Here is a 27,178-nt window from a genome sequence, read left to right on the forward strand (position 1 = left end):
CCAGGTTACTGGACACCCCTGCAGCCAGATACATTAAACTTCTGGGGCCTGCAAGAGCCCTTATCGGATGGATAAGCCCCTGGATCCGGCCCGGCCCCAGGCAGCCGTCCTCAGAGAGAGGCAACCAGGGTCTATTTTCTCTCTCAGCTGAATCCCACACCACCATGCAAGAAGGTTATAGAGCTCAACCCTCCAAGCCTATCCTATGAGGCATTAAGGCTACCTCCCCTCCCCATAATCCTCCACTCCATCCTCCCCCTTATATTTTCTGTGAGGGGTTTGACTTCTAGAGTGACACCCACACACCGGTAAGACAAAACAACACTCAGCCCAGTTCCTCTAGATTCTATCGACCTTTTATGGTTCACTGGTCTCCGGTGTCACCTTCCTTTGCTGGGTCCCCCCCACTTCCCTGCAACCACAAAACGCCCTCTGTTGCAGGTATAACTCAGTGAAGCGAAAGCTCTATGTTAATCATGCTGTACTACCTCAGTGTGTTTCTTAGTGGTGTTTTAATGTTTCATGAACTGTTGTAAAGGTTTGCAATATTTGAAAGATGTTAACGACAAACCTAGCATATACTGCCTAAGGTCAATATAGGGAACAATTCAACGTACTTTGCATCTTTGAACGCATCTTTGCTATGACTTGGATTGGCTGCATCCTGAAACGGCTTTAAAGGTGAACCGACTAGCTAAAGTTACAGCAGCATCACTTAAACTCAGTACAGACTCTGAACACAACCACTTTAAAGCAGTTTAAGGTCTGTCTGTTGTCTCTGATGTGCTGCGTCATTCAAAGGCCTCCCTCGCAGACATTAGGTGCCAGAAAGACAAAGACGCTCGGTTGCTCACAGCAACAGTCATTCACATCACTTACATGAAAAAGGATCACGTGAACATGCTCTCTAAAATATCAGTCACGTGTCAAACTGACACAGGACCATCTCCTGCATATTGTATTGTCCAGGTTTTTGTAGGGACCCAATTCTGAACTGAATTTAGAAAAGGATGTGGCTACTATAAAGTTCTACTAGGGTTACGTCCTGTCTATGAGCTAGTGCACAGTTCAACAGGTGGAGGCATCAGTGCTGCTCCCTACTGCTCCTGAGAAGGATTGCAGACAAGTGAGATATTACCAGAGTGATTTTTTCCCACTCGTGTTAGTAAGACGGTGTCTGTTGTGCTTATGTTTCACAAGACTAAACACAGTGAAAGGATGAAGAACTAAAATCATAATCACACACATAATACATTTTCTTTTGTATTAGGCCTGTTTAAAAAAAAAAGTGTAACCTTTATCTAGGCAAGTTAGTTAAGAACAAATTCTTACAATGACGGCCTAGCAAAATGCAAAAGGCCTCCTGCGGGGACAGGGGCCTGGGATTAAGAATAAAAAAATAAATACAATATAATTATAGGACAAAACACACATCACAACAAGAGAGACAACACAACACTACATAAAGAGAGACCTAAGACAACAACATAGCAAGGCAGTAACCCATGACAACAAGGCATGGTAGCAACTCAACATAACAACAACAACTGTTTGATATCCTTTTAGAGACCAGGCCAAACACAAACTTCAGAAAGGTCTATCACTCACTGAGGACCTTAAAAATATAAATAGGCTAACCAGTTGCTCTCTGTGTGACTTCACCATCATTAAACACAGACACTGAGGTAAGTACAATTAGGCCTAGTGCTTGGGAGAAGAGGAGGGCATTATTCAGAAAACCGGCACCTTATTTTCTCTCAGGCTAGAGGCATGCTTCAACCACCCAACACGGTTGCTATTGACACTCAACAACACAGACAGTGGTAAGAAGTTGTAGTAGAGTAGTGGGTTCTCCACCATCACCTAGTCAGCTAAGTGTATTAGTTAGGCCTATAAAGATGTGGGATTCGTGTTAACCAATACTATGTACAGTATATTAGGGGAACTGTAGCCTGTATATTCTGTCAATTATATGCAGGGTTTGGGTTTTACCAAGTTCGGAGTAATCTCTCGCTCTCTCTTTCTCTTTCTCTCTCATTAAGAGCAGTTTGTATGCATACCACCAGCTTCCAACTGTGAAGAAAAAAGTTTAAGAAACACAGAGCAATGGAAAGAGTTTGGCTGGTTACCATGCTTGCACTTCCACTGAATGGCCTCCATCTTTTAACAGAGGTGTCTGTCTTCAAGATTTACCTTTCTCTTTTGTTGGATCCATCAACCCCAGTTTCCTGAGACCTCACTTTGTCCTCTGTTTTCCGGGTTTTCTGTCCAGGCCTGTTGTGACTGCAGCTGTATAGAGCACGGCTACTGAAGGGCAGGCTAACAAGTCTTTCCTTAACGAAGCTGCACATTCACAGGTAAGTCGTCTGTTTTACAAAGAGGAACTAGCTCTACATGACTTGAGTTGAAAAGAGGGATTTGTACTTCCCACATATACGCACATGTATCATTTGTTCCTGATATCAGCCGTAACCAAATGAAGAGCCATGAGGAATACATCATGATTTTCCATAAAAACAACTCCATCCTCCATAGGCCACAATGTTCTTTTTAAATGTGCTGAAAAATACATATGGCCTTTCCCACTGGGCACAAACTGGCTGATTCAACATTGTTTCATGTTTGACAAGTGAATAAAATGTAAATCAAAACTAGACGTTGAACTGACGTCTAGGTCTCCCAATATGGTATCATTGGTAATACAAAGAAAGACCATGACGCATAAGTCAATACATTACGGTGAAGACGCGCAACCGCACCTCTTCAACCTCAGGAGGCTGAAGGAATTCGGCAAGGCCCCTAAGACCCTTACAAACGTCTATGAGAGCATTCTGTCGTGCTGCATCACCACATGGTACGGAAACTGTACCACCCTCAACAACATGGCTCTCCAGAGGGTGGTGCGGTCAGCCCAAAGCATCACAGGGACATGCTGCCTGCCCTCCAGACATGGTCACTCTAACATATCTACTTTTGTTAATTGGATTCGTTCTGTCATATCTTGATTTCTTGTTTTGATTTCGGTATTTGTATTGTATTGGGAGACACACTGTTGCCGCTAGTAACATAAGCATTTCACTGCACCTGCTATAATTCCTTCAAATCTGTGTACCCAACTAATAAACTTTGATTGGATTTGAAAAGATATGCATCAACAGTATTGAAACATAAGTCAATACGTTGCATTCAATGCAAAGAGATAAGCGTCAACAGTATTGAAACATAAATCAATACATTGCATTCATTGCAAAGAACTTGTCGATAAAGCTGCAATGAGTAAATTGATTTCCTTCTCTCCTTTGGCTGTGATGACATTACAATGTCATATTTGAAAATGTCATAAAAGCTCCCTTTGGAAAAAAAGGAGACAACATCTGGAACGTTCCCCTATATTTTAAATCAACCTTTACCTAACCATGAAGTTCCTTGACATAAGGAATGTATTTTCTGACAAAGACGTGGCCAACAGCAGCTTACAATAAATGCATTTCCTTAGCATGGTCTTTTTTAAAGATGGCACAGTTGAGGAATTAAGTCTATTGCTTTTCACAATGTACACTACAGTATAGGGTAATTAATGCAGAAGGGATGGGTTGGGATTGAGCTAGAAAACAGGTGCTTGCTTCTAAATAAGTGTTAGGCTAAAAATAACAGGCCTCTCATTTTGTGTTACAGAGCTAACATCCAGGTAAAAGGAGATTTGATTTGAGAAGGAGATTTGATTTGAGAAGATAAGAGCCACCCTACCAAAAGCTCTCATCAGAGGAATGAGGAGGTGTTCCCTGTTAATACTGAGTGGGTGTACAAACAGGCATAGGTGCGCCAGCTCAAACACCACTGACTGAAGACTTCACATTCAAAGCATTGATATGACTGGTCAGTTGTACTACTGTACATCCGTTATGATACAATAAACTACCCAACTCTGAATAAAGGGAGAAGGAGAGAGATAATACCATTTTAATTTCAGTCCATTCAGTAATAACACTGGACAGATAGATTTGGAATCATATCATATCAATTGGCAGAAATTGTGATAGAGGTGACCTCAGTCCAGGTGTTTAGCGTGCCCAGGACCAGAAACAGTGTTCTAGAACGTGCCATGAGAGTGATACGATTGGAGCAAGATACATCAGTATACTAGAAAGGACAACAGCAGGCAGGGGGAAAGACCAGGCACTGATCTCTTAGGGTCCTTCTGATCTCTTAGGGTCCTTCTGTGGCTCAGTTGGTAGAGCATGGCGCTTGTAACGCCAGGGTAGTGGGTTCGATTCCCGGGACCACCCATACGTAGAATGTATGCACACATGACTGTAAGTCGCTTTGGATAAAAGCGTCAGCTAAATGGCATATATTATTATATTATTATTATTATTATTATCTCTAACTCTCTATCCCTAAAACCTTGGACTTGAATCTGTATTAACTAATGGGTCAGTAGGTTTCAGTTGGCAGGTTGTTAAAAACTTGTAAGGTCATGCCTCATACTTGATAGTCCACAGCCATGTTGGGAAGGAAGTGAAGTATTTTGTAATACTGTAGTGTTGAGGCCAACTAGTGAACCACTGAATATGGCAAATATGGCAAAAGATGTGATTTGAGACCATTGACACTGAAACCCAATTTAATCCATTATACCACACAATCTTCATTGTTCAATCACAAGACTCATCATTACACAACAGTATACCTCCTCAACAGATTTCAGGAACTATTTTCATTCAAAAACTGCACAGTAAACAGAGACGTTTCATCAGTGGTCAGCATTTGGCACTGAAATCTCCCTTATTTACATTAAAGCCTTTTTCCGAGAGATTTCAATAGATTTAAATCTGATACAATGCAGTTCGTTTTGATAATGCCAAGCTAGCAACCAGGTCAGCAAAAACCTGAGTTCACTCACAGGTTCATCCACTGAAATGTTGTGTAACTTAAAAAGAACAAGGAAAGACTATCAAGGTGTTCTGGAAATCTACCGGGGGTTAGACATCAGAGTCAGGAAGAAGCTAAGACGAAAGAGAAAGATATCAAATGCTTATCTGTTGCACAGGCTGACTGATTGTTGCTCTGTTGAATGGTCTAAAGCTTAGCCCTACTGCTATTATAGGGTGGGACGCCCCTTCTGAAGTTAGCATCTGTACCAAATGTATTAATGGTACCGAGTCATTTCAATTAGCCTCTACCATCTGACTAAATCAAATCAAAGGTTGCATACACAGTTTAGCTGATGTTATAGCGGGTACAGCGAAATGCTTATGTTACCAGCTCCAAACATGGTCTGCAGTTTAGTCCCACTAGTCGAGGGTGGAAAGCCCCTTAGTTCTATGTAAACTGTGGGGGGCTGATGGTGAACCTCTACCACTACAATGTTAAAATGACGACCCAATGAAGTTAGCAACAGGGAGTTGATAGGAGTAGAAGCTAGCTAATGATCTTCTATTCTGTTATACTAACCAGCTATTGGCTTTCGTCAGTGATCACCTATTCACCTACTTACCATACAAGCGGTTAGCATTAGCATCAGATTAATATCTGAAACAGTCCATCCCCAGCAGTTGAATCTGACCTATAAGAAACAGAGCAGACAAAGACCCATTATAATCTTGCCAGTGGGGTATCTTGCATGTGAAAACATCTTAATGAATGTTTTCATCAGGTTAGTAGAAGAGTTACAGTGGGGCAAAAAAGTATTTAGTCAGCCACCAATTGTACAAGTTCTCCCACTTAAAAAGATGAGAGAGGCCTGTAATTTTCATCATAGGTACACTTCAACTATGACAGACAAAATGAGAAGAAAAAAATCCAGAAAATTATATTGTAGGATTTTTAATGAATCTATTTGCAAATTATGGTGGAAAATAAGTATTTGGTCAATAACAAAAGTTTATCTCAATACTTTGTTATATACCCTTTGTTGGCAATGACAGAGGTCAAATGTTTTCAGTAAGTCTTCACAAGGTTTTCACACACTGTTGCTGGTATTTTGGCCCATTCCTACATGAAGACCTCCTCTAGAGCAGTGATGTTTTGGGGCTGTTGCTGGGCAACACGGACTTTCAACTCCCTCCATAGATTTTCTATGGGGTTGAGCTCTGGAGACTGGCTAGACCACTCCAGGACCTTCAAATGCTTCTTATGAAGCCACTCCTTCGTTGCCTGGGTGGTGTGTTTGGGATCATTGTCATGCTGAAAGACCCAGCCATGTTTCATCTTCAATGATGGAAGGAGGTTTTCACTCAAAATCTCACGATACATGGCCCCATTCATTCTTTCCTTTACACGGATCAGTCGTCCTGGTCCCTTTGCAGAAAAACAGCCCCAAAGCATGATGTTTCCACCCCCATGCTTCACAGTAGGTATGGTGTTCTTTGGATGCAACTCAGCATTCTTTGTCCTCCAAACACGACGAGTTGAGTTTTTACCAAAAAGTTACATTTTGGTTTCATCTGACCATATGACATTCTCCCAATCTTCTTCTGGATCATCCACATGCTCTCTAGCAAACTTCAGACGGGCCTGGACATGTTATTTTATTTATTTTTATTTCACCTTTATTTAACCAGGTAGGCTAGTTGAGAACAAGTTCTCATTTGCAACTGCGACCTGGCCAAGATAAAGCATAGCAGTGTGAACAGACAACACAGAGTTACACATGGAGTAAACAATTAGCAAGTCAATAACACAGTAGAAAAAATGGGCAGTCTATATACAATGTGTGCAAAAGGCATGAGGAGGTAGGCGAATAATACAATTTTGCAGATTAACACTGGAGTGATAAATGATCAGATGGTCATGTACAGGTAGAGATATTGGTGTGCAAAAGAGCAGAAAAGTAAATAAATAAAAACAGTATAAAAACAGTATGGGAATGAGGTAGGTGAAAATGGGTGGGCTATTTACCTATAGACTATGTACAGCTGCAGCGATCGGTTAGCTGCTCGGATAGCTGATGTTTGAAGTTGGTGAGGGAGATAAAAGTCTCCAACTTCAGCGATTTTTGCAATTCGTTCCAGTCACAGGCAGCAGAGTACTGGAACGAAAGGCGGCCAAATGAGGTGTTGGCTTTAGGGATGATCAGTGAGATACACCTGCTGGAGCGCGTGCTACGGATGGGTGTTGCCATCGTGACCAGTGAACTGAGATAAGGCGGAGCTTTACCTAGCATGGACTTGTAGATGACCTGGAGCCAGTGGGTCTGGCGACGAATATGTAGTGAGGGCCAGCCGACTAGAGCATACAAGTCGCAGTGGTGGGTGGTATAAGGTGCTTTAGTGACAAAACGGATGGCACTGTGATAGACTGCATCCAGTTTGCTGAGTAGAGTGTTGGAAGCCATTTTGTAGATGACATCGCCGAAGTCGAGGATCGGTAGGATAGTCAGTTTTACTAGGGTAAGCTTGGCAGCGTGAGTGAAGGAGGCTTTGTTGCGGAATAGAAAGCCGACTCTTGATTTGATTTTCGATTGGAGATGTTTGATGTGAGTCTGGAAGGAGAGTTTGCAGTCTAGCCAGACACCTAGGTACTTATAGATGTCCACATATTCAAGGTCGGAACCATCCAGGGTGGTGATGCTAGTCGGGCATGCGGGTGCAGGCAGCGATCGGTTGAAAAGCATGCATTTGGTTTTACTCGCGTTTAAGAGCAGTTGGAGGCCACGGAAGGAGTGCTGTATGGCATTGAAGCTCGTTTGGAGGTTTGATAGCACAGTGTCCAATGACGGGCTGAAAGTATATAGAATGGTGTCGTCTGCGTAGAGGTGGATCAGGGAATCGCCCGCAGCAAGAGCAACATCATTGATATATACAGAGAAAAGAGTCGGCCCGAGAATTGAACCCTGTGGCACCCCCATAGAGACTGCCAGAGGACCGGACAGCATGCCCTCCAATTTGACACACTGAACTCTGTCTGCAAAGTAATTGGTGAACCAGGCAAGGCAGTCATCCGAAAAACCGAGGCTGTTGAGTCTGCCGATAAGAATATGGTGATTGACAGAGTCGAAAGCCTTGGCGAGGTCGATGAAGACGGCTGCACAGTACTGTCTTTTATCGATGGCGGTTATGATATCGTTTAGTACCTTGAGTGTGGCTGAGGTGCACCCGTGACCGGCTCGGAAACCAGATTGCACAGCGGAGAAGGTACGGTGGGATTTGAGATGGTCAGTGACCTGTTTGTTGACTTGGCTTTCGAAGACCTTAGATAGGCAGGGCAGGATGGATATAGGTCTATAACAGTTTGGGTCCAGGGTGTCTCCCCCTTTGAAGAGGGGGATGACTGCGGCAGCTTTCCAATCCTTGGGGATCTCAGACGATATGAAAGAGAGGTTGAACAGGCTGGTAATAGGGGTTGCGACAATGGCGGCAGATAGTTTCAGAAATAGCGGGTCCAGATTGTCAAGCCCAGCTGATTTGTACGGGTCCAGGTTTTGCAGCTCTTTCAGAACATCTGCTATGTACTCGCTTAAGCAGGGGGACACGTCTGGAACTGCAGGATTTGAGTCCCTGGCGGCGTAGTGTGTTACTGATGGTAGGCTTTGTTACTTGGGTCCCAGCTCTCTGTAGGTCATTCACTAGGTCCCCCCGTGTGGTTCTGGGATTTTTGCTCACCGTTCTTGTGATCATTTTGACCCCACGGGGTGAGATCTTGCGTGGAGCCCCAGATCGAGGGAGATTATCAGTGGTCTTGTATGTCTTCCATTTCCTAATAATTGCTCCCACAGTTGATTTCTTCAAACCAAGCTGCTTACCTATTACAGATTCAGTCTTCCCAGCCTGGTGCAGGTCTACAATTTTGTTTCTGGTGTCCTTTGACAGCTCTTTGGCCTTGGCCATTGTGGAGTTTGGAGTGTGACTGTTTGAGGTTGTGGACCGGTGTCTTTTATACTGATAACAAGTTCAAACAGGTGCCATTCATACAGGTACAGAAGAGTTACAGGTCTGTGAGAGCCAGAAATCTTGCTTGTTTGTAGGTGACCAAATACTTATTTTCCACCATAATTTGCAAATAAATTCATAAAAAATCCTACAATGTGATTTTCTGGATTTTTTTTCTCATTTTGTCTGTCATAGTTGAAGTGTACCTATGATGAAAATGATAGGCCTCTCTCATCTTTTTAATTGGGAGAACTTGCACAATTGGTGGCTGACTAAATACTTTTTTGCCCCATTGTGTTTGACAAGCATGCAAGTAGAGTTTCAGTTGGAATTAAGAAACAAAAATTCTCATTTCTCTTCAACACTGGCTTTTAAAGTTTCCTCAGAGTGAGAGTCTAAGTCTGTGATGCAACTCGTGAGGAGTGAAATGATAAGGGTGATAATGTAGCAGCTGTTTTTCCATAGAGATGATAGTAAAGTTAACCTTTTTATTTTTTATAAAATGTTTTTTAATATTTTATAGACAATACAAAACATACACATACAAACAACAACATCGAACAAACATCAATTACATCACACCTGCCCAGACACACTAGCACACCCACCCCAATCTATATATAGCCTAGTGTTTAGAGTGGTTGCTGGCTCAAATCCCTGAGCTGACAAGGTAAAAATCTGTCATTCTGCCCCTGAGCAAGGCAGTTAACCCACTGTTCCCCCAGGCGGCAAAAACACGGATGTCATTATGGCAGCCCCCCCCACACCTCTCTGATTCAGAAGGGTTGGGTTAAATGCAGAAGACACATTTCAGTTGTACAACTGTCTAGGTATACCACTTTCCCTTATCTCCAGCTCCCACATCACTTTCTGCCACATGGCCTGAAACGGCACCATTTTGTTTCTCTCCGTAGCCCACATACTTTCAATATTTCAACAATAAATAATTAGATTTTCCCATGTGTTAATGATGGCGGATTGATTTCCAAGTTTTTAGTATACGTTGTTTCAAGATGAGTGATGAGAAGAGCATCACCCAACCCATTGGGTATCTCACGACATCCCTATATGTCATGTCTTGAAATGTGCAGACAGACGGATTAAAAGTAAGTTTACATTGTAATACCAACTTTCTAGCTCCGCCCACAACTTCCAGAGACTATAGCATTCCCAGAGAGCATGGATTATTGAGTCATTAATAGTTTTACACTTAAGACATGACTCTGACGTTGTGCTGAAGCATCTGTGCATTTTGTCTCTTCTATAATAAACATTTGTTTATACTGGATTAAGGGTACATTGATGTTAAATGTAATTTTGTTAGTTATGCTCCAACTCTCCCTCCATCTTGTGCCAACATCAGTTCTCCTGAAGTCTTGGTTCCAGTAGTTTATGTTATTTTCTAAGAGATTGTCAGTTGGATATGCTCTCTGCAAGGTTTTATATATCTTCCCTATCGTATGAATACCCCTTTCTGTCTCAAATACGATTCCCTCAAGGTTGCTCTAATGTCCAACACATTTCTAATCCACATTTTGTGATATATAACGTTTATGTTGCATGTATTTGATACTATCTACATTGGTCTGTCCAAAATTACTTTTTAATTCTGACATGGGAATTAATGTATTTCCTTTTACCATGTCATTTACAATTGCTATGCCTTTAGTTTTCCATGTGGACCAATTTATCAGTGATTCCTGAAAAGCTATCCAAGGAATGTTCCATAGGGTTGTGTTTTTAGGAAGTCACATTGGTTCTTGTAGAATACGTTTCATTGTCTTCCATGTTGTTACAGTGTTTTTAACTATGAAGTTGTTCATGTTCTTAGCTTTATCCTTTGAAAATAGACATGTAAAAAATATTCTGGGGATGAGCATCCACATCTTCAATATTTACCCATTGTTCCTTTTTAGTGCGTTTAAGATGCACTATGCAGAAATCGCTCCACCATTTCCTGGTTGCTATTATTCTAATAGTTTGCCTAATTTCAGTGTATGTGACTAAACAAGCAAGTATAGTGTAGAGAATCACTGCACCATCTAAACCGCTTTCCATAACCAAAAATATTGAATTTTCATCTGTTTGAAGCTGGTGTACAAAACCGAAAGGGTAAAAGAGCCAAAACTAACGGGAAGCAGAGAAATAGCACACATAAAACAGATATACCCCTTCATAGTCTTGCTTCCAATGAGAATGACAGCTCTATAACACACATTTCTATGTGAATTTGGTCAGATCGCCCAAAAAGTTACATATTGCAGCTTTAACTATATGTCGCAAGTAAAAGCCTTGGGTAGTGAGTTGATACAATTCCAAGTCTGGAAGGTTAAAACCACCCTCAGACTTAGGAAGATGTAAAACTTTCCTTTTTGTTCTATGAATATTATTTGACCATATAAAGTATTATATGACCGAGTATACTATGTATGGGGGAATTGGTCAAGTTAACAACAGGGAGTTAATATGATTGGAAGCTAGCTAGTCATCTTCTATTCTGTTACAGTAACTATCTATTGGCTTTTCACCTAATTACCATACAAATGTTAACATTAGCATCAGATTAGCATCTGAAACAGTCAATCCCCAATCCTCAAGAGAGTTGAATCTGACCTATAAGAAAAAGTCCAGACCCATTATAATCCTGCCAGTGGGGTATCTTGCATGTGAAAATGTCTTGATGAATGTTTTCATCAGGTTAGTAGAAGAGTTAAGAGTTTTGGTTGGAACTACGAAATAAAAACTATCCTTTCTCTTCAACACTGGCTTTAAAAGTTTCCTCAGAGTGAGAGTGTAAGTCTGTGATGCAACTTGTGAGGAGTGAAATGATAAGGGTGATAATGTAACTTTTTTTTTCCATAGAGATGATACTAAAGTTATCCATGTTGGTCCAGGTTTATCTTTATGTCAATGTCTCAAAACCTAACATGCTAAATCCTAATCATCATCACTAATGAAGTCACTGAAAGTTGATTGGGTGGGACAAAGTCCTAGACTATCACAGAGGTTCCCAACACTGCTAGAAAACGTCATCAAAAAGTTACAAAGCTGTAAATATGTTACAACATTCTTAAAAATGGTAACATCAAGGCACACTATTTGCCTTGATGTCTGCTTCCCTGTTTCAACCATACTGAACCTTGTAAGACAAAGAAAGACTGAAGGTCTCTCAACAATCTCCTCCTCTCCGGCTGGCATTCAGCTCTGACAAGGATGTAAAGATTTTAGGGACAGATTTGATGAAACGTACATTTTTTTGACAACATGTTCAACATCCGGCCGTCATTGAAAATAAGAATTTGTTCTTAACTGACTTGCCTAGTTAAATAAAGGTAAAAAAAAAATAATAATAATAAAATAAAAAAAACATCCGGTGTCGGTGAGCATTACATAACCTTCATAAATAGCATAAAAACACCATAAAAACATCACAACATACCTACTTTATATGTGGCTACATCATACCCTTACCACTAGATAACTTCTAGGCAGGTAGTCTACGAGTAGCCTGCTATGCCAAGAAAAAAGCACAGAGTAACCACGTGGTTAAAATCCAAGAACATTTCCTGCCTAACCACACATCTGTGTTTTGTTCCCCAGAAGAGCACACCAACCACAGCTCACTTGAGAAACACAATTAAAATCTCACGGGCAAACAAAAGAAATAAAACAACAAAACGATCTACACACCTAAGTGATATGTTTGGGAACTTTGAGAGGGGGGCGGGGTGAGTGTATGCTATGAGTATGTGTGAGGGGCTGAATGTTTAGGGGAGAGATATGGGGGATTGATTCAGATCACTGTTTGGAAACACAAACAAAGTTGTCAGAGCCTCTCTCAACCTTATTTTAAAGGAGTGCAATGATGTTCCTCTGCAAGCCCCCCGTGTCTCTCTGTGTGTCTCACAGGCTCTGCCCCCTAGGAGCGGAGGGAGTGGTGAAAGTATAAAACCCCTTGGGTTCCCTCCAGCCAGACTGTAGACCTACTGGAAACTATAGAGACACCTGAGTGTTGCCCCACTGGCTAAACTATCCCATCACAATGTTGTCACGGTAAGTGAATACTAACACAAGGATGGCTAGCTTTTGGTATTTATTTTGAACTTACATGTGTGTACGGGTACTTATGCAATTACTCAATCTATTTGGACATATATCTGTATTCTTGGGGGAAGTTTTATTTGTCACTCTACATGTAGAATGAAACCTGAGAAGTTTACATCTGCTTTGGGTATTTCAATGATGGCAAGAGGGGATAGTTGAATGAATTGTTTTTGTGTGGATCGCAATATGTTGGAGATGTAGTTCTTTTTCTTATTGAAGATTTCCTTGTTCATTTCTAAACTCCAATAACAATAGGATAAAAACCCAATAATGATTGTGGTACGAGATAAAATGATGGGACTCTAGACAGTCTTTAAAAAGCTTTTGAGAAGTCAGAATTTGAGAAAGTCTAAATGTTTAATAAACACCCTGTGTTTGACTTTTCATTATATTACAAAGATAGATAATCTAACAACTTTTCATTGATGAACTTTTAATTGGTTTTAGTGATCAGTAATTATCCATAAGATATGTTGAACATAAGAACCTTTCCCTGCTGCAAGGTACATATATTCACATGTGTTATAATGCTATGAGCAGGGCAAACACATTTCCTGCAACCTTCCATTCTCAAATAGTCGTTTTAAAATGTTCCACTGCCACTAAAAACCTTAAGATGGCTTCTAGGAGAACACAGACTATCTGTTTGACTAAATGATTGTTTGAAAAGTGAAGTGACCAGTTCTATGTCTGTGTTCTTATTCTAACAGACTGTTGATTGTTCCTCTGATCTTTACTTTGGCTGGTCTTGCTCTCTCAGCCCCTGTTAATGGTAAGAAAACATTCAACTAAACATTCTTCTAAATCATATAAATGTGGGTCAATTTAGAATTCTTCCATCAGTAACTACAGTTTAATAATAATGACAATTTTATAGTTATGTGCACAAGATGTTGTCGAGACGATGGTTTTTATTTAAGTTTAATTTCATTCATCGTGCTTCACCTTTCCAGCTATCCAGTGTAAGCTACTCTAAGCTACACTGCAAACATAAAGTGAGCAAATATATAAACCGAAATGACCATGACATAATGTTTAAGTGAGGAGGCTTTTCCAATGTATACTGCGACCTCCATCCATCTCATTGAATCACAATGGGAGTCCTCTGCCTCTCCACAATGGCAGTGTAATCAGAACCCTGGTCTCTCTGTGGAGACACAAAAGAGGTCTGTTGTCCTTTGCCTGATGTGGGGTAGAGAGAGGAGTAGGGTGGGCCTCATATATGACCCATTCAAATGGAGCTAGTTCCCCAAACCACTAATCATGCTCCCCTAATGCTCTCTAATGCATATTTATTTGACAGATGGAACCGAGGCAGACAATGATGGTAATGTGTAATTTGTGTTTTATCATGACATTCATAATCACCACAACAGTTAGAAAAGTACATGCTAATCAGCTTTGTTAATTAGAAGTGGTTTTCTATTCAGTCTGAACTAGTGTTTATGCTGGTGTAATGACACCCTTCCGTGTGCTGTGTGTTTCAGAGAGAGCTGCCCCCTTGCTAGTGCACCTTAAAGGTAAGCACACGGACAACCCCTCCAGTCAAAGCCTACACATATAGGTTACATATGGATCGCTTCTGATATGTGCTTTGTCGTTTTATTTAATTTCCATTTGAAAACAATGGACTGAAACCTCAACAGTGCTAAAAGAAACCATTTGACTGTTGCATAATTGGATACATTAAGATACTGAGTTTTCCAGATTGGTATTGGCTGAGCTGGGTGGTCATTGGCAAGGGGTGCTATGATACTTTTTTTTGTCTCAGGTGACAAAGATGGCAGAGGCCTCACAGGGAGCCCGGATGGAGTCTCCGCAGGTTTGTACTGACGCCAATGTATCTCCTACCTAATACCTTCTTAACCACTCAAGGTATGCACCATTTTATACCGACGGACACTAATAAGAAATCCTCTGTTGTTCACAGGGACCACAGATGGGACTGATTCCAGTAAAGAGCTAGCAGGAGGTATGAGGCTCTGGGTCTGGGGATCTTTCCATCAAGGAAGAAGTTAATGCCATCTTGAGTGAATGATGTAGAACCAACTCAACTAGACTTTCAAGGAAACCAACTCTGTAGATTAGAGAACAAGAATGAATATGCAGATTCCCTAAGAAAGTAAAACATTTCCCCTCACAGTACCAGTGAAGAAAGTTCAATATGAGAGAAGGAACGCTGAGCTGTTGATCATGATTTGTTTTTAGGTGCAGTGGATTCCTCACCTGATACAACAGACACCCCAGGTCAGTGTGTGTGTGTGTATGTGTGTGTGTGTGTGTGTGTGTGTGTGTGTGTGTGTGTGTGTGTGTGTGTGTGTGTGTGTGTGTGTGTGTGTGTGTGTGTGTGTGTGTGTGTGTGTGTGGGTGTGGGTGGGTGGGTGGGTGGGTGTGGTTGGGTGGGTGGGTGTGGGTCTGTTTGGGTCTGACAACACATGTTGAGCCGCTCAGACTATAATGTAAGAAACACACACCTCATTCATTAGCCACAATTATCAAAATTACAGCAAATAATTAGTGAGCATACAAAATGGGCCTGCTATAAGACTAAAAAAACACTTAACTATCCCCTATAGAGGATCTGCAATGGGGGATACTCACATACAGTATAACAACACCCCCCTCCCCCGAAACAGAGCTAAACAAATGCTTTCTAGACCAGACAGTAAATGTCCAGACAGTAAACCAAAGGGGTCTCAAATCCAAGCCAAAGGTATATCAAGGCTCGCCAAAAACCATGTTTCCCACTTCCCCAAACCTCCTCATGACAGAACACATTGTTTACTTACTGTCATTCTTTAACACCCACTATAAACTGCATCAGATGTCTTAGAGGAATACATTATCTGAAAGACAGTAAGCCCAATCAAAACCAGTTACCAAGGAAACATGTCATGGTAATATTAATCTTACCCAGACAGATTTTAGTACTGAAGAATCCATGGCTAAAACTTCTAATGCCAAACGTCTAATTCCAACTCACCTGATGTTTGTTCTTCATTTATCAGATGCCAGTAGCAGTGATATATTCCCAGACACAAACAGTGAGAAACCAATTCATTTGAATTCAATGAAAAACACTCTATACTAGTGATTTCACAGAGAGCATCATACTCACCCTTCCTTGTCCTACAGACAGAGATACCAGCGTGGAAACTACAGGCAATCCTGATGACTCTGATGCCCCAGGTGAGACCTAGGAGCAAAATACACAAAGGTCAATGATAAGGGTTAAGGGCAAAGGTCGAAATCATTTGATAACAATGCAGGATGTACAGATGCAGTCTTCTGTCATGTGTCACAGCACTGTGTGCCACACATTAGCCTGAGTGAAAATCTGTGAGGGAAAGTCAGACACACCCTAAAATTATTTCCATGGTGACGATGAGAATTTTTTTTATTTTTTTTTATTTTACCTTTATTTAACCAGGCAAGTCAGTTAAGAACATATTCTTATTTTCAATGACGGCCTGGGAACAGTGGGTTAACTGCTTGTTCAGGGGCAGAATGACAGATTTGTACCTTGTCAGCTCAGGGGTTTGAACTCGCAACCTTCCGTTTACTAGTCCAACGCTCTAACCACTAGGCTACACTGCCGCCCCAAATGCATGGCATTTGTTGTTTCCCCAGGCCTGTGCTGTGCTGTAATGTGCTTTTTAAATATATATATTTTTTTACAGTAGTTACTGCATCTGTCTGTCTACTTTCATGTGTGAATTGGACAAACCTGGGGGAAGACATACTGCAGCCATACATCTATTGTCAAGCATTAATCAAATAAACCATTTTAGTGGCAGTTAACATCAGCAGCAAATCGATGGCCAAACTACTGTATGGTTATGTAATCATGTTCAATAACAAGGTAGGAAATTATACAGTATTTTCATACCTTCCAATAACATTAATGTCATTATGTTAAGATGCAGCTGAAGCAGCAGGCAGCCAAGATACAACGGATGCAGCTGGTGAGTGAAACAATATGTTTTGAGAGATGTTCTTGCTACCCAATGTCAAAGTTGTCTCATTCTTTTGGACACAACAGTTACTTTAGTCAAAACAAAGATACAAAATGAAAGGCACATTCTTCTAGACTAGAGTTATCATACCTAGTAAAATAATAAAGTACAAAATGATAGTTCATCTGATACATAGTAATATAATAAAGTACAAAATGATAGTTCATCTGATACATAGTAATATAATAAAGTACAAAATGATAGTTCATCTGATACATAGTAATATAATAAAGTACAAAATGATAGTTCATCTGATACATAGTAATATAATAAAGTACAAAATGATAGTTCATCTGATACATAGTAATATAATAAAGTACAAAATGATAGTTCATCTGATACATAGTAATATAATGATACAGAAATACTGTTACATTACGAGCACCTTGAGTGGAGTTGCCAACAACCGGATGCATCCTGTTTTCAGGGATACAGCTATCTTCAACCTAGCTTCCTTTTCCGCAGAAAAGTGGATGTGGGAACTCCACTCAGGCGTTTCTTTTACTCCTTCTACATTAGGTTACATTATTAGCTGAGTCCACATGGCTACGTTAATGGAGGGATGTAGGGTAGAGCTGATGATGACTGTCAGTACATGATCAAATATGATCTGTTTTTTCAGATGCCTCTGAGGCTGTGGCAGAGACCATAGACAATTATGATATACCAGGTGAGGGCACATCTTGCAGCACAGAAAGCAATGGCAGTCTTCACAACCACTGAGCCTAAATCTTCAAGTCCTTCATCACTGTGAATTATAATTTTGATTTGACATACGTCAATCAATAGATAGACAGATCAACAATAAGTATTGGAATTGTGATACACCCAGTTATTGGAATCGGGATACTGACCCAGGACTGTTTAGTATAGGTCAAATATAGTGCACTGTATAGGTAATAGGGTGTCATTTGGGACGTACCCTAAAACAATTAACTCATTCTAGACTAGGGCCACAATAACATTCACCCATGAAAAACGGCCATAAATTGTTTGAATTTGGACTCATTTAGTCTGTCTTCACCACAGATACAGATGGTGCTGATGACATGGAGAAGGTGTCGACAGAGGTGTCAACAGAGGATTTGGGTAAGACCCATTCTCTCTGACTTACAACAGAGGATTTGGGTAAGACCCATTCTCTCTGACTTACAACAGAGGATTTGGGTAAGACCCATTCTCTCTGACTTACTTACACAATAACCAAACTCTAACTTCACAGATCATCAGAGCATACTAACATTATCATTGTAACAAACATTATCATTGTAACAAGCATTATCATTATAATAAACATAATCAGTGTAACAAACATCGCTGTAAAAATCAACAGGTCTATGTTGTTAATTAATAAATATAATACATTTATGTTGCTAATTAAATTATGATTTCAGACTCAGCAGGTGTGGATAAGTCTCCAGAAAGTGACTCCACAGAGTCTCCAGGAAGTGACTCCGCAGAGTCTCCAGGAAGTGACTCCGCAGAGTCTCCAGGAAGTGACTCCACAGAGTCTCCAGGAAGTGACTCCACAGAGTCTCCAGGAAGTGACTCCACAGGTAAAATGTGTATAAAGCAGACATTGTGACAGTCCTGACACACATACACTGATCCCCCATTCAAAGCATTGATAAGTAGACAATGCATTATCCTGTCTAATGAAAATATGATTAGGTACTCATAATAAAACATACAACCAACTTTTTGTTTATTTTCAAGATGAAGTGCTGACAGATGTGCAAGCTGACTCTGCTGGTAAGTATGAAGAACAACATCAAGGTTTTATTGTAATGTTGTTCTAGACAGGTTCATTGGCAATTCAAAGACATCAAATAATAGGTGACGGCAGCTTGATGACATAAATCATGTGTTATTGTAGATGTGACCAGTGATGACATAAATCATGTGTTATTGTAGATGTGACCAGTGATGACATAAATCATGTGTTATTGTAGATGTGACCAGTGATGACATAAATCATGTGTTATTGTAGATGTGACCAGTGATGACATAAATCATGTGTTATTGTAGATGTGACCAGTGATGACATAAATCATGTGTTATTGTAGATGTGACCAGTGATGACATAAATCATGTGTTATTGTAGATGTGACCAGTGATGACATAAATCATGTGTTATTGTAGATGTGACCAGTGATGACATAAATCATGTGTTATTGTAGATGTGACCAGTGATGACATAAATCATGTGTTATTGTAGATGTGACCAGTGATGACATAAATCATGTGTTATTGTAGATGTGACCAGTGATGACATAAATCATGTGTTATTGTAGATGTGACCAGTGATGACATAAATCATGTGTTATTGTAGATGTGACCAGTGATGACATAAATCATGTGTTATTGTAGATGTGACCAGTGATGACATAAATCATGTGTTATTGTAGATGTGACCAGTGATGACATAAATCATGTGTTATTGTAGATGTGACCAGTGATGACATAAATCATGTGTTATTGTAGATGTGACCAGTGATGACATAAATCATGTGTTATTGTAGATGTGACCAGTGATGACATAAATCATGTGTTATTGTAGATGTGACCAGTGATGACATAAATCATGTGTTATTGTAGATGTGACCAGTGATGACATAAATCATGTGTTATTGTAGATGTGACCAGTGATGACATAAATCATGTGTTATTGTAGATGTGACCAGTGATGACATAAATCATGTGTTATTGTAGATGTGACCAGTGATGACATAAATCATGTGTTATTGTAGATGTGACCAGTGATGACATAAATCATGTGTTATTGTAGATGTGACCAGTGAACATAAATCATGTGTTATTGTAGATGTGACCAGTGATGACATAAATCATGTGTTATTGTAGATGTGACCAGTGATGACATAAATCATGTGTTATTGTAGATGTGACCAGTGATGACATAAATCATGTGTTATTGTAGATGTGACCAGTGATGACATAAATCATGTGTTATTGTAGATGTGACCAGTGATGACATAAATCATGTGTTATTGTAGATGTGACCAGTGATGACATAAATCATGTGTTATTGAGATGTGACCAGTGAAATAAATCATGTGTTATTGTAGATGTGACCAGTGATGACATAAATCATGTGTTATTGTAGATGTGACCAGTGATGACATAAATCATGTGTTATTGTAGATGTGACCAGTGATGACATAAATCATGTGTTATTGTAGATGTGACCAGTGATTACATAAATCATGTGTTATTGTAGATGTGACCAGTGATGACATAAATCATGTGTTATTGTAGATGTGACCAGTGATGACATAAATCATGTGTTATTGTAGATGTGACCAGTGATGACATAAATCATGTGTTATTGTAGATGTGACCAGTGATGACATGGATGAGGCCACAGAGACGGACAAAGATGATGACAAGAGTGACGACAAGAGTGATGCAGGTGTGTTTAGTTGACATTTCTGAACTGGACATTGATTGTCTGGGAAACTGTAATTTTGAGCTGTTCTATCCTTCATTTGGTCATAAACCTGTTTTTGACTTCCTTCTCATCTGCATCCTCTTGGTGCAGATGAAAAGGATGCCGCAGATGAAGAAAAAACGTTAGATAACGACTCTGCAGGGGAGTGTGCTCATTGAAGGTTACGTTAGTCTCTCACCCTAGGGTCATGATAGGGTAGGTCTTATCACTGGCCTCCCAAAAGGCTCAATACTAAGATCTCTCTTGTTCTCACTTGGTTCTACATATTCTACTTCATATAGCCTAACACAGTCGTTCCCAAACTTTTTATAGTCCCGTACCCCTTCAAACATTCAACCTCCAGCTGCATGACCCCTCTAGCACCAGGGTCAACAAACTCTCAAATGTTGTTTTTTGCCATCATTGTAAGCCTGCCACACACACACTATACGATACATTTATTAAATGGGTGTGAGTTTTTGTCACAACCTGGCTCGTGGGATGTGACAAAGAGCTCTTATAGGACCAGGGCACAAATAATTATATAATAATAATCAATAATTATGATCTTAATTTAACCATCTTACATACAAAACCTTATTTGTTAATCGAAAATTGTGAATAACTCACGACAGGTTAATGAGAAGGGTGTGCTTGAAAGGATGCACATAAGTCTGCCTGTATTTCGTTTTCATGCTCGTGAGGGCCGAGAATCCACTCTCACATAGGTACGTGGTTGCAAAGGGCATCACTGTCTTAACAGCACGATTTGCCAAGACAGGATACTCTGAGTGCAGTCCAATCCAGAAATCTGGAAGTGGCTTGTGATTAAATTACATTTTCACAGAATCACTTGTTGCAATTTCGATGAGGCTCTCTCAGTGGACTGGAGGCAGGGCATGAAAGGGATAAGGAATCCCGTTGTTTGTGTTATCCGTTTGGGGAAAGTACCTGCGTAATTGCGCACCCAACTCACTCAGGTGCTTCGCTATATCACATTTGACATTGTCTGTAAGCTTGAGTTCATTTGCACACAAAGAAATCATACAATGATGGAAAGACCTGTGTGTTGTCCTTGTTAATGCAGACAGAGAAGAGCTCCAACTTCTTAACCATGGCCTCAATTTTGTCCCGCACATTGAATATAGTTGCAGAGAGTCCCTGTAATCCTAGATTCAGTCATGTGAGAAACTCTTCATCATGTAAGTGGTCAGACAAGTGAAAATGACGGTCAGTAAAGAAAACTTTAAGCTCGTCTCTCAATTTGAAAAAAACTTGTCAATACTTTGCACCTTGATAACCAGCGCATTTCTGTATGTTGTAAAAGCGTTACATGGTCGCTGCCCATATCATTGCATAGTGCAGAAAATACACGAGAGTTCAGGGGCCTTGCTTTAAAGTGAACCATTTTAACTTTCAGTTTCCAAAACGTTTTTCAAGCTGTCGTTTTTCAAGGCATTCCCTTGGATGCTGCAGTGTACCCAAGTGGTGTTGGGAGCAACTGCTTGCACTCACGTTACCACTCCACTATGTCTCCCTGTCATGGCTTTTGCGCCATCAGTACAGATAACAACATGAGCAGCAGCTACGTTTGGCTACATATGGACCGTTAGTGTAATTCCAGCGAGCGAGTAATGGCTAACCATCTAGTGTCCAGCGAGCGAGTAATGGATGTTAATTATTTGACTAGGCTAACTGTATTTGACTTTGTTGTTATTTCGCTGAACACTAGATGGTTACATTTTATTTTTGGCAGTGAAACGAGGCAACTCAGGCAAGAAAATGTATTACCAAATGTTTAGCCCCGTTGGAAAATATGAATGGACGGTTTGAAAATGTGAAAATAAAAAATAAAATTAAAAAATATATATATATATTTAAAAACAAATGTGAATCACATTTTTATTTGGCATACCCCCGACGGCATTGTACGTATCCCTGGGGGTTTGGGAATACCTGCCCTAACAGAACCGTATTCATTACCAGGATGTCCTAACATTCTCACTTGTCTGCAGATGCTGCCACAGACAAAGATGACAGTGATGAGGATAAGGACACTGAACTAGATGGTAAGGCCCATGCAGAAGACACACAGACAGAGGAAGTGGCAGACAGCGACAGCAAACAAGGCGCTGCAGATTCAGACTCTGACACAGACGATGACAGGCCAGAGAAAGACGTTAAGAACGACTCAGATGACAGCAAGGACACCACCGAAGACGACAAACCAGACAAAGATGATAAGAAAAACAGAGACAGCGCAGACAACAGCAATGATGACAGCGATGAGATGATCCAGGTCCCCAGGGAGGAACTAGAGCAGCAGGAAATGAACCTGGAGGAGGGAGGAGTGATTGGCAGCCAGGAGGAGACTGTAGCTGCAGACATGAAGGAGGGGAGTGATGTGGGGGACCAGAAGCCCGGCCCTGAAGACAGTATCGAGGAGGGCAGCCCTGTAGGGAGGCAAGATTTTAAGCATCCACAGGATTCTGAGGAGGCGGAGCTGGAAGTAAATGAGGAGGAGGAGCTGGAGAAGGAGGCAAAGAAGGAGGAGGAGTTGGAGGAGGCAGAGGAGGAGAGGGAACTAAAAACAATAGAGTCCGACAGTCAGGAGGACAGTAAGGATGAAAGTGAGGCTGAACCAGACTCCAACAGTAAAAAGGACATTGGGACCAGCGATGCCTCTGAACCACAAGAGGATGACAGTGAAGAGGACACTGAAGCCCAGTCAGAGGACACTGATGATAGCATGATGAAGGAGCCCAAAGGTGAGGTTACCACTACAAAACCATAGAAATGTAGCTAATAATTAGGCCAGGTCATGTGGTCAGGAAAAACAGCTAATAATGAAAAGTACATATGTGATTCCATGTAAAATATGGTGTAGTATTGTTCGTGACAATGGAATTATATTGTGGTAACTGAAACACTTCTTTCTGATATAGATTCTGACGATGCTGAGTCTGACAAAGATGATAAGGACAAGAATGATATGGATAAAGAAGATATGGACAAGGATGATATGGACAAAGATGATATGGACAAAGATGATATGGACAAAGATGATATGGACAAGGATGATATGGACAAGAATGCCTCTGGTAAGTCTCTCTATCTTGTGTGTCACTTAATCACCTTGCCTGTTTTTCAGCTGATCCATGCAGTAGTGAATAATAGAGTTGTCAAGTAACCTATGTCAAACGGTCCATCATTTTATCTTCATAGACTCAGTGGATGACCAATCTGAATCGGATGCAGAGCCAGGCGCAGATTCACACACAGGTTTATTTCCTCTGATCCTGAATAATATCACTGGGGCTTTCAAATGGCTTGTTCTTTAGCTGTTGTAACATTCAAATTCATTATTGTGGCTCAACATAATATATATGAATCTGTTCTTTAGATGAGGATGAGACCAATGAGGATTATTTTTTTTTATAAATGCATGTGAAATAAAAAACATTGGCCATACAAATGTATGTATTCTAAATAATGTATGTATTCCAAATACATTTACAAATGTGTATCATGGATTAAAATACATTACAAAATGCATTAAAAAATACATTATTTGGCCATTTATTTTATTTCACACATATATCCTAAAATGCATCAAAAAATATATTTCAAATCATTTGTTTTTCTCGTATGTATGTAATATTAATTGAAATAGTAAAAACAAGGCTGATTCGTGTTTTTTTCCGCAGATGTCGATGAGATAGATGGGGAAGAAACAATGACTCCAGATTCAGAAGGTAAGGCCCAAAACTGACTTACTTCTTGGGGTAGTTACCAATGAAAGGACCAAGCATTTCAAGGCTTCCTCGCCAGGGGAAGAAACAGTGCATTTGTGTTCACCAGTCAACTCAGTCAACGAGCCACAAAATAAACACATCTTTTGTCCTTGTGACTTTTCTGATCAGATGTCTATTTGTTTGAACAGAGATAATGAAGTCTGGTGAGATGGACTCGGTTGTCGAGGCAACTCAAGGTAAGAGAGGAGACAGGACTGCCCTGCCTGATGCCTCCCACAGCTCACATCAATAGACACTATGCAGAAACAAACATCAATCTGCCCGTACGCACACACAAACACACGTACACAGGAATCCAGGGCACTTTGCTGTGGCTAGACCAGTTAAATAAACAACTCTAATGAACTCACCAGAGGTTTGTTGTGGAGTACTGGCTGTGTTTGTGCTAAATTGCTTTGTTATAAACCCCCCCCACACACACACACACATTCACACATCCAAAGCACATGATGAGCTGGGAATGACAAGTATGAGGAAGTGACAGAGCAACACACAGACGACAGAAAGTTATTGGAATAAATGTGGGGTTTTTTCTCTCTCGGCCGTTCCAGCTGACATTCTGGACCAACCAGACCAACAGGATGACATGACACAGGGCGCCTCGCAGGGTAATGTCAGCAAAACACTGCAACCCACCAAACCATGTCAGCACTTTAATATATAATAATATATGCAGTTTAGCAGACGCTTTTATCCAAAGGGACTTAGTCATGCGTGCATCCATTTTATGTGCGCACATTTTACATTTCCATTACATACTTATATGACCCGTCTCTCACTCTGACATACATTTATTGTACGGTATGATGCAGTCAGATGCTGTTGTATTCACTTCTATGTACTGTATATCTAATTTGATTTACAGCCGCCGATGCTGCTGCCACCGCCCTGGCAGCCCAGTCTTAGCCCTGTGGGTTGAGCCCACAGCACGTTGTGGATGGAATCAGACATTTTGATAGGTACCTAAAGCCCATTGATTTGTACTTACTAATGAGAGGAGAGGTATCCTGTACATTGAAATAATATATATAATCCTTTCACATTCTGTCTCCTTTCATTGCAGACCCATCATGGTGAATCTCACAGAAAAAAAGACAACAAGCAATATCAACAAAAACTTTAGTCAAATGTTGCTCTTAAGTTCCTTAACCCTCTTTTGCCACTCAAAATGGTGAAGGTGTGTGCAGTGTCTATGAGGATAAAATTAAATTATTCTACTTTTTTTGGTGTACATGACATTTTCACCCACTTTTTCAATGTATTGTTTTTTTGGTAGTTGGACATTGAATCATGAAGAATGTCAACTTTGTTTTTTTGTTAAAGACATTTTATGTAGTAACACTCCTGTCGTATCAACTAGCATATTGATAAAATGGTCACTATGTTCTTTTACAATGCCCTTGAGAATACCAGAAGTCTGTTTTTTAATTCAGTCATTGTAGGTTTGCTATGTTTCTGCAGGGTTCCTACTGGTTTCCTCCTGATTTCGTATGATGCATTGATGTCTCAGTCCTTGACAGAAAGCTCAATTGGCACGTTGTCCTTCTAACTGATAACAGCTGCTACATTTGAAAAATAACTCAGACTGACTCACAGCTCAACATTCGTTTTTTTAAATGATGAAAAACATTAGGTCATTTATACAAAATTGAGAAGTGTACATACGTTTTATGACGCAACAATGTCTTTGATAAGGTATACAAAACAAATCTAGAGAAAGTACTAAAAAAGTGTGATCTACATTAGTCGGAAAAGATTGTAAAATAACAATTGTATAGACATAATGAGAATGTCATTTGAATATGTATACAGGGGGGAAATCTAATAAAGACTGAGTTGTCAGCAAGTTTTTGGGGATAAAAAGCTGTATGTGTGTGTTTTTGTGAATCAGCTGATGAAACGAGTAGCCGGTAAGAAGCCTACTCACAGACTCCCAGGACTTTCAAATCATATGGTATTTGTCACATGCTTTGTAAAGAACAGGCGAAATGCATACTTTACAATAATATCAACTATAAATAATATGATAACATCAAATGTATACAATATCATGATAATAATCAATAGAGTTACGAGAATTTGACACACATGTCAAGTTCAATAGCCATGTTTTGAAGTTGCAAAGTCCTACATCTGGGGTCTGATAACAGTTACAAGCACACTTGTAACCGACACAGTAATAAAAGGGACCATGCCAATGACAATGATGACATGAAGAAGAAGTGTGAAGTGGCCTGGTAGCAATCACTGTTTAGCTACAGGTAAGGCAGGGCCAGCAGACACACATTTCTCCTAAACTGTATCTTGAGACATTCGATCAACTGTGTCGAGTAGTGTTCAGCACTCCTATTCCTGACAAAGCTTTCATTCTAGATGGATAGCGCCACGCCCTACTTTCCTTTCAACCAAGTCAGTGCCACTGTGGCGTTTGTCTTTTAAGAAAGCAGCATGCCATTGGCATTGCTTATTTACGCATTCCTTAACCTTGTCCTAAGAAATCTTTCTCAGAGCAAAAGCAGGGAATCCAGCGCACACAAAATCAATGCATTCTGTTTTAAAATGTCTTACACATTGAGTATAACAAACATTAGGAACCCCCCCCCCCCAAGTTGGCTGGATGTCCTTTGAGCGTGAAAACCCCAGCAGCGTTGCAGTTCTTGACACAAACTGGTGCGACTGGCACCTACTACCATACCCCGTTGAAAGGCACTTCAATCTTTTGTCTTTCTCATTCACCCTCTGAATGGCACACATACACAATCCATGTCTCAATTGTCTCAAGGCTTAAAAACCCTTCTTTAACCTGTCACCTCCCCTTCATCTACACTGATTGAAGTGACATCAATAAGGGACCATAGCTTTCATTTGGATTCACCTGGTCAGTCTATGTCATGGAAAGAGCAGGTGTCCTTAATGTTTTGTACA

The 27,178-nt window shown here is 40.4% G+C and overlaps 1 protein-coding gene across 2 annotated transcripts; it reads left to right on the forward strand.

Annotated features, from left to right (window-relative positions):
* The first annotated feature begins 1,538 nt into the window (after positions 1-1,538).
* On the forward strand, positions 1,539-26,116 carry LOC118397646 (otolith matrix protein OMM-64). 2 transcript variants are annotated; one of them, XM_052470030.1, is made up of 26 exons: positions 1,539-1,685; positions 2,048-2,172; positions 2,273-2,357; positions 12,780-12,923; positions 13,685-13,746; positions 14,278-14,301; positions 14,462-14,494; positions 14,746-14,796; positions 14,905-14,946; positions 15,183-15,221; positions 15,983-16,018; positions 16,110-16,163; positions 16,895-16,939; positions 17,613-17,660; positions 18,020-18,079; positions 18,385-18,546; positions 18,707-18,742; positions 20,343-20,420; positions 22,454-23,206; positions 23,384-23,539; positions 23,664-23,720; positions 24,146-24,193; positions 24,382-24,429; positions 24,805-24,861; positions 25,119-25,212; positions 25,317-26,116. In XM_052470030.1, the coding sequence occupies exons 4-25, from the start codon at positions 12,913-12,915 to the stop codon at positions 25,157-25,159; spliced, it is 1,941 nt and encodes a 646-aa protein (XP_052325990.1). In that variant the 5' UTR covers positions 1,539-1,685; positions 2,048-2,172; positions 2,273-2,357; positions 12,780-12,912; the 3' UTR covers positions 25,160-25,212; positions 25,317-26,116. The 2 variants fall into 2 exon arrangements, with proteins under 2 accessions (XP_052325990.1, XP_052325991.1); XM_052470031.1 differs by lacking the exon at positions 1,539-1,685 and having other exon boundaries at positions 1,840-2,172; positions 16,901-16,939.
* The last annotated feature ends 1,062 nt before the right edge of the window (positions 26,117-27,178 follow it).

This window comes from Oncorhynchus keta, chromosome 19 (assembly GCF_023373465.1).
Source record: "Oncorhynchus keta strain PuntledgeMale-10-30-2019 chromosome 19, Oket_V2, whole genome shotgun sequence".
NCBI classification, from domain to species: Eukaryota; Metazoa; Chordata; class Actinopteri; order Salmoniformes; family Salmonidae; genus Oncorhynchus; species Oncorhynchus keta.

What these genes read in the sequence shown, in the direction of transcription:
- LOC118397646 (XM_052470030.1), top strand. An exon ending in TCCAGGAAGTGACTCCACAG is followed by an intron (nt 18,547 to 18,706) that starts GTAAAATGTGTA and finishes TTTATTTTCAAG; the next exon opens with ATGAAGTGCTGACAGATGTG. An exon ending in TGTGCAAGCTGACTCTGCTG is followed by an intron (nt 18,743 to 20,342) that starts GTAAGTATGAAG and finishes GTGTTATTGTAG; the next exon opens with ATGTGACCAGTGATGACATG.